The sequence below is a fragment of the Syngnathus leptorhynchus genome, chromosome 22 (assembly GCF_054491065.1).
Source record: "Syngnathus leptorhynchus isolate UIUO chromosome 22, UIUO_Slep, whole genome shotgun sequence".
Lineage (NCBI taxonomy): Eukaryota > Metazoa > Chordata > Actinopteri > Syngnathiformes > Syngnathidae > Syngnathus > Syngnathus leptorhynchus.
Window position 1 is genome coordinate 1,676,803 of NC_141216.1, and position 11,826 is coordinate 1,688,628.

Here is an 11,826-nt window from a genome sequence, read left to right on the forward strand (position 1 = left end):
TTTTCTGACAATAACTTCATTAACCAGTATGTAATGTACTAGTGTTATCATTTGAACATTTTCATATTTGTATTTAAAAACCCTAAGCAATTGTGAAACGGATATGATTTGAATTGACACATGAGGATTGAGCTTAATTTTTTTCTCTCCTTCCTAGTGTTTTCTCAACCAATCATCAGCAAGGCCAAATCGCAGTTGCTCAAGACTCACTTTCTGCCTCTGATGAAGAAACTCCGAAAAGTGAGTTGTGCTTTGGTGAAAGTAAAGAAGCTTTTTTTCATATCATTGTTTTCATCGTATGTAGAAAGCGGCCGTTGTACTCACGGATGAGGAACAAAGCAAGGCAGAGGGGAGGGGCGAGATCTCAGAAACCGAGCTTCTCATCATGGACCAATTCTCAGTTCTCGTCAGAGACATCTACGCCTTTTATCCTCTTCTCATACGATTTGTCGACTACAACAGGTAGTGTGGGGTTAGTTGGTTAGTTATTCTGAAAGATGCAGTTACATTTGGTCATATACTGACAGGGCCACGTGGCTGAAGGAGTCCAATCCAGAAGCAGAAGTGTTATTCCACATGGTGGCAGAAGTTTTCATCTTCTGGGCCAAGTCTCACGTAAGGCAGTGAAAACTTTGACGGGCTCACGTACCCCGGTCGTCGTTTAAAAAGAGAAAAATGCCTTTTCCCAAATGCAGAACTTCAAGAGAGAAGAACAGAATTTTGTGGTTCAAAATGAAATCAACAACATGTCTTTCCTCATCTCAGATTCCAACTCTAAGATGTCAAAGGTACGATGTATTCCGTTTCCTAAACGCGCTGATTTGAAAAATATCATTTGATGTCTTTTGTCCCCAAACTCTGCCATAGGGAATCGTTTCATACCAGGAGAGAAAGAAGTTGAGGAGAAAGGGAGAGCGCTATTCAATGCAGACTAGTCTGATTGTGGCAGCTCTCAAGCGACTACTGCCTGTCGGACTTAACGTTTGCGTTCCTGGTGAACAAGAGCTCATTGCTCTTGCCAAGAACCGATTCTCCCAGGTCAAATTCCAAATTATACATCTGCGTTTTGTTTTTTTTTCCTTTGAAAGACATTTGATATTTTTCCAGAAAGATACTGAGGATGAAGTGCGTCAAGTCATTCGAAACAACCTCCATCTACAAGGAAAGGTAAAAGTCATTCACACTAAGTTAGGTTTGTTAAATCATGATAACAGAGGCTCACCTACAATCTATTTTTAGAGATGGTACTTGCTTGTACTTTGACTGATTTAACTAATATATGTGTTTGTATGTATTTAAAGTTCCAGGACCCCGCTACTCGGTGGCAAAGAGCCCTGTACAGAGACATTCTGAATCACTCTGATAACACCTTTGACCCCGAGAAGAATGTGGACAGAGTGCTGGACATGGCTCATGTCCTCTTCCACCTCGACCAGGTTATAGTTGAAGTTCTGGCTTACAGTTGGTTATTAGGGAAATATATGATCGCTAATACAGTTCCAAAATCTTCATGGTTGTCAGTTTTGGGTGGTTCTCAGAACGTGTGGTCCAGGGGTGTGACACAAGCCCCAAAATGAACAGTACTATATTTTTTCTTCAAACATACATGAACCAATAAAGCCTCTCTGAATGTGATTGTCCTTTCAGGTTGAGCATCCTCAGCGCAGTAAAAAGGCCGTGTGGCATAAATTACTGTCGAAACAGAGAAAGAGAGCTGTCGTTGCTTGCTTTAGGATGGCTCCTCTCTACAATCTGCCCAGGTAAACCAGTGCACGCAGTCACGCACGTTGTGTACGCAATATTTGTTTGATTGAGTCTACACATGATCTCCTCCAATCTAGGCATCGAGCTGTCAACTTGTTTCTTCAGGGCTATGAGAAATCCTGGATTGAAGCGGAAGAACATTTCTTTGAGGATAAACTCATCGAGGATCTTGCTGTAAGTTTTCAGGATTCAGCAAATTTTCTCTCCTACATGTAAATAATGAATCATTTTGTATGGACTTATTTTTAGCAGGGTTGATGATTGCAAATGATGTACGTATTGCTCGGAGGTTGTAATATGAAGGTACTGAAAATGTGCTTCAGAAATCAGGTGAACAAGAGCCATTCGAAGAGGTGGAGGGAATGAAACGCATTGACCCCCTACACCAGCTCATCCAGCTTTTCAGTCGAACGGCCCTGACAGAGAAGTGGTGGGTTACACTCATATTGCTTTTTTTTTTTTTTTTTTTTTTTTCAACCGAATCAGAATGAATGAAGTGTTGGACTGTTTTAGTAAACTGGATGAAGATCATCTCTACATGGCTTACGCAGATATCATGGCCAAGGTACCTTCCAAATATTTCTTTTAAATCTGGTTTATTCCACTAACTGTTTTTTTTCCATTGCCCTCAGAGCTGCCATGATGAAGAAGATGAAGATGGGGAGGAAGTGAAAAGTTTTGAAGTAAGTTTTCTGCATTTGGATTTGTTTCTCCTAGCCAGTTAAACATGTCACATCCCTATTTTTGCATGAATAGGAGAAGGAGATGGAAAAGCAGAGGCTATTATACCAGCAGGAAAGGCTGCATGATCGCGGAGCTGCTGAAATGGTACTTCAGACCATTAGTGCCAGTAAAGGTATTGGCTTTTCCATATGTATTTGTCTTTAAGATGTAATGCTACTTCAATGAATGATGAAATTTGAGGTCTTATTTGCTATCTAACATATATCAAACGCAAGTATCTGTGTCCTAAAAATCTTTTGGATTCCTGTGAACCAGGTGAGATGGGTCCCATGGTTGCCTCAACTCTAAAACTGGGCATTGCCATTCTCAATGGAGGAAACTCGACTGTACAACTGGTACCATCAATATTGTTGATGTCATTATTTTCCTCCAGCCCATGTCTACATTCCACTCAATACAATTAACGTGTCTGATCTTTGGACAGAAAATGCTGGATTATCTGAAGAACAGAAAGGACGTGGGCTTCTTTCAGAGTCTTGCCGGCCTCATGCAGTTGTGCAGGTAATAGGAAAGAAATGACATTGAATCTAGACTACAATAGATGAAATTTCCTCGAAACGTTATGAATGACCTAAATGTTCCTGTAATTTGGTTGGCATGTTGCTTTTAAATTCTACAAGCTGGAAATATTTTTCTCAGTGTTCTAGATCTAAATGCATTTGAGAGACAGAACAAAGCAGAAGGACTTGGGATGATCACTGAGGAGGGATCAGGTGAACATTTGACCATTTCAAACAAATATCAGGTATCTTATCAAGCTGGCGTTGAAATGATGTCTCTCTTTGGAACAGGTGAGAAGGTTATGCAGGATGATAAGTTTACCTGTGACCTCTTCCGCTTCCTCCAGCTTCTCTGTGAAGGACACAACTCGGGTATTTTTCCAAATTAGAAGTCTGACACCTGTAGAATATCATCATCATAATAATAATGATAATATAGTGGAAATGGACATGCCTTTCCTTCATTGCAGATTTCCAAAACTATTTAAGGACTCAAACAGGGAACAATACAACTGTCAACATCATCATCTCAACTGTTGACTACCTCCTAAGAGTTCAGGTTGGTACCATTATTTTGGTTGGCTTCATATTTTATGTAATATAATGATGAATAGTATATTAATTTTGATTTCGAGTCGTATTGTCAAACTCATTTTCCTCTCCAGCCAAACGGTAGTTATGGTTCCCATTGGTACAGCAAAAAGTGGACCCCTAATTATATTTGACTTTTTACACTTTTACTTGCCTCTCTTTGGTCTTAGGAGTCTATTAGTGATTTCTACTGGTATTACTCGGGCAAAGATGTGATTGATGAGCAAGGACAAAGGAACTTCTCAAAGGCTATTCATGTCGCCAAGCAGGTTTTCAACACACTCACAGAGTATATCCAGGTACGAGGATCCAGACAAATTCCCGGAATCGATTTATTCAAATGCATTGCATGGGAAGCTTTTTTTTTTTGTGCAACTGTATTCCAGGGTCCATGTACTGGCAATCAGCAGAGTTTGGCACACAGTCGTCTGTGGGATGCTGTCGTTGGCTTTCTACACGTCTTTGCTCATATGCAGATGAAATTGTCTCAGGTAGGCTCGCGTGAAATCAAATAGACGCTGAATGATGTTTAAAAATTCTTATCAGTGACACACCTGTTCATAAATAAAGTATATGCTTACCATGACAGTGGTTGGTGAATGAGTTGGTATGCTGAAAGAAATGTCAAAGGTTTGTTTTCCCTTCAGGACTCCAGTCAGATTGAGTTACTGAAGGAATTGATGGACCTTCAGAAAGACATGGTAGTCATGTTACTTTCAATGATGGAGGGTATGACAATAATCTTGTACTTGTTGATATCAAGTATTGATTCACCTGAAATAAAAAGCGTCTGTAAAGAAATGTCAGATGTTGAAAATTTCCGCAATATCTTCTATTGACAGGCAACGTGGTTAACGGGACGATCGGAAAGCAGATGGTTGACATGCTGGTGGAATCGTCAAACAACGTAGAAATGATTTTGAAGTTCTTTGATATGTTCCTCAAGCTGAAAGACGTCACCTCTTCAGAAGCCTTTAAAGAGTATGACCCTGATGGAAAAGGCAAGTGTGTGATGTAGTCTCTGTGAATGAATGAATGAATGAATGAATGATTGTGGTATTGATGAACAAATGAATTGAAAGGTGTCATATCCAAGAGGGACTTCCAGAAGGCAATGGAGAACCATAAGCACTATACCCAGTCTGAGACTGAGTTTCTTCTCTCATGTGCTGAAACGGATGAAAATGAACTCCTGGACTATGAGGAATTTGTGGAGCGCTTTCATGAACCAGCCAAGGTAATGAAAATGGATCTGGGTCTACTTCTTGTATGTAATTTACTAAGCAAGCTTGGATGCGGATTTTTGCAAATGTCTGTGTCGGTGGAAAATGTCTGTAAAACCATCCCTTCGATCTTCAATTGGATCTTTCAAGGACATCGGCTTCAACGTGGCGGTGTTGTTGACCAACTTGTCCGAGCACATGCCTCATGACAACCGACTGCACACCTTTCTGGAGCTGGCGGAGAGTGTTCTCAACTACTTCCAACCCTACCTGGGTAGGATTGAGATCATGGGCAGTGCCAAGCGTATTGAGAGAGTCTACTTTGAGATCAGCGAGTCCAGCCGGACACAGTGGGAGAAACCCCAGGTCAGATTTGATTGACCTTGTTTTCCGCTTCAGTTTTGTCAAGTCTCAATATTTTTTTCTTACCACGTCACCTAGGTGAAAGAATCCAAGCGCCAGTTCATCTTTGATGTAGTGAACGAAGGAGGCGAGAAGGAAAAAATGGAATTGTTTGTGAATTTCTGCGAGGACACCATCTTTGAAATGCAACTGGCCGCTCGGATGTCCGACACCGGCGAGCGCTCAGCGGTCAAAGACGACAGTGAGCAAGAAAGACCGGATGTGGAAAATCCCGAGACCACCTTCTTTTCAGTTACCACGGTTCACATGGCACTAGTAGCGCTGCGGTTCAACGTGATCCTATTGATTAAGGTCAGACTCCTGAATTCTGAGAACAATTGAAAAGCGATGACAATTCGAAAAAAGTTCAGGACATGTATTTCATGTGAATCTCCGAAAATGTACGCTTTCCATTATTGAAGTGCTGCGGCGGTATTGCAGTGTAGTAAACATTCACGTGAACAAATGGAAAAACAATCTTACGGTTTTCGTTTCAATTCCCAGGTGCTGTCCATGAAGAGTTTGAAGAAGAAGATGAAGAAGATTAAAAGCATGACGTCAAAAGACATGCTCAGCACCCTGCTTTCATTCTACTTGTCTGTATTGCAAGGCCTCCTTCAAATGGTATTCAGCGTGTTTCGAGGATTTTGCAGAATTTTATACAATAGTATATTCGGAGGCAATCAGGTTGATGGCACCAAGAGCATAAAGGTATGGAGTTGACATTCATCCACAGTTTATGGGGGTGGGGGGGGAAGAAAAAAAAAAACACTCAACTCTCACGCCGCACTCCTCAGGTGTCTGAGCTACTGGCTAACATGCCTGACCCGACCCAGGATGCAATCAGACTGGAGGGGGAAGACAAAGAAAGAAAATCTTATGAGAGAAGCTCAGTGAAGGAGGACCTGGCATACTTGACTGTCAATACCAGTGACTCGGAGCTGCTGTCTGATATTTTTGGCTTGGACTTACGGAGAGAGGGAGGACAATATAAACTCAGTCCCCACAACCCCAATGCCAGTCTCACTGAAATGCTCAATTCCCCACTTCCTCCTTCCCCGCCCACTTGTGAGCCCAGACAAAGGCAACAGGTGAGGATGGAATCAAGAATAATCTTATTAAGTTAGAAATAAAACTGGACAAGAAAATGATGAAAAGATTTTGCTGCTCCTTCTGTTGATAATAACATTTTTCTCCCCTCCCATTTCAGTTAAACAGCTCTTCTTTGGATGAGGAGAAGGAAGCCAGACCGGTGAATCCATGTGAAATCAAGAAAAAGTAAGTGTTTTCATGACTTTATTATATTCTTGGAAACCCTGTTGACACGAGAATGGACCATTGGATTCCATTTAAATTGTGTGTTTGTAACGGTAATACTACGGAAATAACGAATGACCTGGAAAACGGTTCTTTTTCATTTGTCCATTATAGCGTAACATTTGTCATTTCACAGGAGTGAAGAGAAACAGGAGAAGAATGAGAAGGCGAAGGCAAAAGTTCAAAGGCGTAGGATCTGGAAGGACGAACCTGATTTACAGGAGTCGGTGGTCTCAAAGAAGATTGTTGCGTATCAGCGAAAAGTCCTGGTAAAAAGATTTTTTGGAACTGTTTCTTTTTGTTTGTTTCGGTGTATGTTTGATGATTTGATTTTTTTTCCTCCCACAGAACTATTTTGCAAGGAACTTCTACAACATGAGGATGCTCGCTCTATTTGTTGCATTTGCCATAAATTTCATTCTCCTATTCTACAAGGTAATCGTAGAAATTGCACATGATCTCAATATTTTTATATTGTTACGAAATATAAACTCTTGTTTCTTTTTATGTTTTCAATATCGATTGCAAATGAATGTTTTTGTTCTATTTAGGTTTCTACATCGTCATCAGTGGCCGAGGAAGTGATCTCAAACGGTCAAGCCGACAGCTCCATTCAGTGGGATCCACTGGGTGGTGAGCCTATGGTGGAGATCAAAGACGGGGTCACGGATGACCCGAAAGAGCCCCTGAAGTTAGCCATGGTCCATTTTGTTTTGGAAGAGGGCAGCGGATACATGGAGCCCACACTGCGGATCTTGGCTATCCTTCACACAGTCATCTCTTTCTTCTGCATTATCGGATATTATTGTCTCAAGGTAAGTATTTTATGATCCCTATATCGTCTTTATCATGCTGTTGATCTCATTTGTCATGTAGGTTCCATTGGTGATCTTTAAGCGCGAAAAGGAGGTCGCCCGGAAGTTGGAGTTTGATGGCCTTTACATAACAGAGCAGCCATCTGAGGATGATATCAAAGGACAGTGGGATAGATTGGTTATTAACACGCAGTAAGTAGATGTGGAGCCTTTTTTTTTTTTTTTTTTTCAGTAAAAGAGCTAAACAAGGATCTTCTCACACCTTGCATCGTGATGAGTCACAAAATAAATATATGATGATGAAATAAAAACCTATTGAATATTAGTTCTCTCATCTGTGCTGAATACTGAGCAAAAAAAATTCTGAATCCACACATTGTTTTAAAGAAACAAGTATTGAGATGAATGGATGCTTCCAGCTTTGAAAACTTTTGATTTGTAACTTTCAGATCTTTCCCCAACAACTACTGGGATAAGTTTGTGAAGCGAAAGGTAGGTGTCTTGGACACTTCAACCGTGTCTGTGAAATGTGTCAAGCGAATTTTACTCTGATTTTCCACAGGTGATGGATAAATATGGAGAATTTTATGGTCATGACAGGATCAGTGAACTTCTGGGATTGGACAAGGCTGCCCTGACCTTCAGTGATGCTCATAAAAAAAGGAAGCCCAGAAAAGACAGCTACCTGGCAGCTGTGTGAGTACATTGCGCAATCAAAGACACATGAGCATTGAGTTCACTCAAAATATTCTCGGGCTCATCCCTTGAATGCATTCTCATTTGATTTTCTGCACAGGCTGAACTCCATTGATGTCAAGTACCAAATCTGGAAGTTGGGCGTGGTGTTCACTGACAATGTAAGCATGCATGTAGAATGATTTGGTCGCTGCTGTCAGATTCACCCCAATATAGGTTGACAATAATGCTAAATTGACTTTCTGCATAGCTAATATGTAAGCCTCTTAATAAAACATTTGAAACTTATCCAGCCTCATTAGTTTTTTCTGTTCCCCAACAGTCGTTCCTGTATCTGGCCTGGTACATGACGATGTCTATCCTGGGTCACTACAACAACTTTTTCTTTGCTGCACATCTGCTCGACATCGCAATGGGTTTCAAGACACTCCGGACTATCCTGTCTTCAGTCACGCACAACGGCAAACAGGTCGGCTGCTTTCAGCATCTTGACTTCATCTCTTTGTAAACGATCCCAGAAAACGAATCATGATTTTGTCTTTGTCCGCCTTTCCTTCCAGTTGGTGTTAACAGTCGGCCTATTAGCAGTGGTGGTGTATCTGTACACCGTAGTAGCTTTCAACTTCTTCCGAAAGTTCTACAACAAGAGTGAAGATGGAGAATTACCTGACATGAAATGTGATGACATGTTGACAGTGAGTATTAGAAGGATTTTTTTTTCACTTGGGATATTAGACCATAGATTAGACTCTTAATTCGCTAAGTATCCTCTTATAATGCTATTAAGTCCAAAAAATGTGGTGCGGTAGAGTTGCTAAGAAAACTGTTTTTCAACACGTGGTGTCTTTTCCTTCATTGCTCTGCACAGTTGCACATTGCAGCCATGTTAGCCAAGTAACTTGTGTGTCAAGTAGGTCCACTGCCATTTATGGATTGAAAGTGTTCACCCTCAGGCACTTGAGCTTGTGAATTTTGGATCGACAGAATACGGCACATCGCACGAATCAAATGAGAAAATCACATTTTGTCAATTTGCTATATCACAGAGTCAAACTTGATCAAGAATGAAATACAGCTGTAAATGCTGTCCATTCATGTGAAGGAAATGCTATATAAGGCCTCCACAGCTGATGGTGTGTGTTTTGTAACGGGAGGGGGGGGCCTTCTGTCACCCGGAAATCTCACAACTAATCCCCCCCCATAGTCAGCCATCCATAGCATTCCATAGAGCTATTTATTCCTATTAAGGTTTTTCAGGGGGTAGCCGTGGCCTTTTCTACACAAAGGGGACAGAGGCTCTGTGGCATGAAAAGATGAACCCAAGACAGTCAACTGTGGCAGAAAAACTATTTTCCTTAGAATCTGTGTGTGAGGTCCTCCTTTTAAGTCCATCAAATAACATTCATTGTTATCCTTTTTGTTTTTTCTGCCAGTGCTACATGTTCCACATGTATGTAGGTGTGCGAGCAGGGGGAGGCATCGGTGACCAAATTGAGGACCCGGCAGGAGACGAATATGAGATCTATCGCATCATATTTGACATCACCTTCTTCTTCTTTGTCATTGTAATTCTGCTGGCAATCATCCAAGGTGAAACATTTCCACCCCTTAAGTGTAATTGAGGTGGAATTTGCTATCAGCTAACAAAAGAAAATGAAAAGAGCTGGATCAAAGCGGTGATAAAACTTTGCATCTGTCATCTCGAAAATCCTAGGTTTAATCATTGATGCTTTTGGAGAACTGCGGGATCAGCAAGAACAAGTGAAAGAGGACATGGAGGTAAGCAGGCATTTGCAAATGCAGATTGACAGACACGGTGAATCAAATGATCCTACATTTAACTTGCCATCCAATATTTCTTGTCTTCCAGACAAAGTGTTTTATCTGCGGAATAGGCAACGATTACTTCGACACGGTGCCGCATGGCTTTGAAACACACACTCTGCAGGAGCACAACTTGGCCAATTACCTGTAAGTACTCTCTGAAATACTGCTGTTGATAATGTGTACGTACTCGTTTTCAAAACAGAGACTTGTAGGCAATATACAACAAACCAATTGGTAACCTTTGGACAATGTTAGTCGTTCATTATTGTGAAGAGTTGCGGTTCAAAAGTGAAGAGCATTTTGGCAAAAATATTTAAGTCTATATTCTATTTCTCAAATTGCATGTGAAATGTTTGTCTTTGTTGCAGATTCTTTGTGATGTATCTTATCAACAAAGATGAAACAGAGCACACAGGACAGGTAAACCATCTGACTTACTAATTCATTTGATAAATTGAGGAGTCGGATTTCATCTCCATCCCCTTATTAAAATCAGGACATTATTTCAAATTGAAAAACCTTCCTTGTCCTGTTTGTCTTGAAGGAATCTTATGTTTGGAAGATGTACCAGGAACGTTGTTGGGAGTTCTTCCCGGCTGGAGATTGTTTCCGGAAACAGTATGAAGATCAGCTCAACTGATCTTGTCTGTGGACTTGTGTCCCTTCCGGTGGTTCCTTGCATGTATCCCTATAAACACTCCCCCCCCCTCACAAAAAGCAGACCAACTGACCTTCATCCAAGATCTTCCTAATTCAGTTGGTCACCTCGATGACTCTGCCCCACATTGCAGCACAGGATTTTTTGTGTACATGGAAATGATACGAGGATACCGGGTCACCCAAAAGGTTTGGATACATGCTAAAAACAAAAGCATTTGAATTTTGATCAATATTTTCAGTGCATCATTTAATGCAATATGATGGAATAGATTCACGATGTATCCAGACTCGATGGACACGTGGTGTAAAATCAAACTATTGGCATGTGACTGACATGTTCAACTCAGACATGAGTGGTTCTTTTTCTTGTATTTGACATAATAGTAGCAGAAAAAAAGAAAAGAAAAGAAAAGCAATTGGTGAAGAGAGGACACATTTGATGGTGGTACAGGTAGTGGACACTGAAACCTGCTGCATTTATCAACTCCTTTTTGTTACCACTGTCAAAAATGGGACCTTGGAAAATTTTGCCTGCAATACAGTGGGAAGACAAATGTGCCTGAAGCTGAATACTTTTCTAATATTTAACAAGGGAGTATTTTAATGGTTTGAATTGAAGTGGAGATGTTATGATGATCTGCACATGTCATTATTGTGTGCGTGCGTGCGTGCGTGTGTGTGAGCGTGAAGAATGCTGTAAATATGCTTGCAACATGATGTTGGATGATGCTCTACTGAATCGTCCTTATTTATGCTTGTTCTTTCATTTGCTTCTTTTCAAGGCTACACAAATAAACAAGTTGTGAAGTTTGAACGAGGGATTGACTTCCTGTACTGTTGAATTACTACCGACAAACACGGCAAATCCTATTGATTGAACATTTTTGGGAAGGATCTGAAACTTGAACCGACCTGAGATAACTGGAGATGAGCTGACATTTGCATTTGTATTTTATCCTTCTGGAATATGACACAATATTATGCTAACTTCATTATTTTGCAGCGGCTCAAAATGAATTAGGGTTGGTGATAGACGGAATAGGTGATGCATGACAAAGATCCCTTAAAAGGATTTCCAGAGCAGACAGAAAGAATCAACAGAGAGAGACAAGGTAAGTTTGGTGGGCCTCATAACGATCAAACTAAGAGAAAAATGGCCATTGTCAGTCAACTTGTTAAGACACTCAACATTGGATGTGAAAAACAAAAATCAGAAAGGAATATTTTTATTTTTGGGTGGGTAGAGGAGGGGGGGGGGGAGAGATAAGTGGCCAGCACCTTTGGAAT

At 40.8% G+C, this 11,826-nt stretch overlaps 1 protein-coding gene across 1 annotated transcript in view; it reads left to right on the top strand.

Annotated features, from left to right (window-relative positions):
• Positions 1-11,826, top strand: part of ryr2a (ryanodine receptor 2a (cardiac)) — a 31,221-nt gene that overhangs the window by 18,835 nt on the left and 560 nt on the right. Inside the window, exons 73-114 of the mRNA XM_085904769.1 lie at positions 158-240; positions 305-462; positions 528-615; positions 696-788; positions 868-1,038; positions 1,108-1,167; positions 1,302-1,436; positions 1,648-1,760; positions 1,842-1,938; positions 2,088-2,194; positions 2,278-2,329; positions 2,397-2,447; positions 2,521-2,620; positions 2,764-2,843; positions 2,933-3,009; positions 3,148-3,221; positions 3,300-3,380; positions 3,479-3,567; positions 3,770-3,898; positions 3,986-4,090; positions 4,247-4,328; positions 4,442-4,600; positions 4,682-4,836; positions 4,973-5,188; positions 5,264-5,536; positions 5,729-5,935; positions 6,022-6,315; positions 6,435-6,502; positions 6,678-6,810; positions 6,890-6,976; positions 7,093-7,356; positions 7,418-7,548; positions 7,806-7,848; positions 7,919-8,052; positions 8,153-8,213; positions 8,375-8,521; positions 8,613-8,747; positions 9,486-9,642; positions 9,767-9,831; positions 9,923-10,023; positions 10,248-10,299; positions 10,424-11,651. Coding sequence (XP_085760895.1) covers positions 158-240; positions 305-462; positions 528-615; positions 696-788; positions 868-1,038; positions 1,108-1,167; positions 1,302-1,436; positions 1,648-1,760; positions 1,842-1,938; positions 2,088-2,194; positions 2,278-2,329; positions 2,397-2,447; positions 2,521-2,620; positions 2,764-2,843; positions 2,933-3,009; positions 3,148-3,221; positions 3,300-3,380; positions 3,479-3,567; positions 3,770-3,898; positions 3,986-4,090; positions 4,247-4,328; positions 4,442-4,600; positions 4,682-4,836; positions 4,973-5,188; positions 5,264-5,536; positions 5,729-5,935; positions 6,022-6,315; positions 6,435-6,502; positions 6,678-6,810; positions 6,890-6,976; positions 7,093-7,356; positions 7,418-7,548; positions 7,806-7,848; positions 7,919-8,052; positions 8,153-8,213; positions 8,375-8,521; positions 8,613-8,747; positions 9,486-9,642; positions 9,767-9,831; positions 9,923-10,023; positions 10,248-10,299; positions 10,424-10,519 — 5,003 coding nt within the window. The 3' untranslated portion in view covers positions 10,520-11,651. The remainder of the gene's footprint in view (positions 1-157; positions 241-304; positions 463-527; positions 616-695; positions 789-867; positions 1,039-1,107; positions 1,168-1,301; positions 1,437-1,647; positions 1,761-1,841; positions 1,939-2,087; positions 2,195-2,277; positions 2,330-2,396; positions 2,448-2,520; positions 2,621-2,763; positions 2,844-2,932; positions 3,010-3,147; positions 3,222-3,299; positions 3,381-3,478; positions 3,568-3,769; positions 3,899-3,985; positions 4,091-4,246; positions 4,329-4,441; positions 4,601-4,681; positions 4,837-4,972; positions 5,189-5,263; positions 5,537-5,728; positions 5,936-6,021; positions 6,316-6,434; positions 6,503-6,677; positions 6,811-6,889; positions 6,977-7,092; positions 7,357-7,417; positions 7,549-7,805; positions 7,849-7,918; positions 8,053-8,152; positions 8,214-8,374; positions 8,522-8,612; positions 8,748-9,485; positions 9,643-9,766; positions 9,832-9,922; positions 10,024-10,247; positions 10,300-10,423; positions 11,652-11,826) is intronic.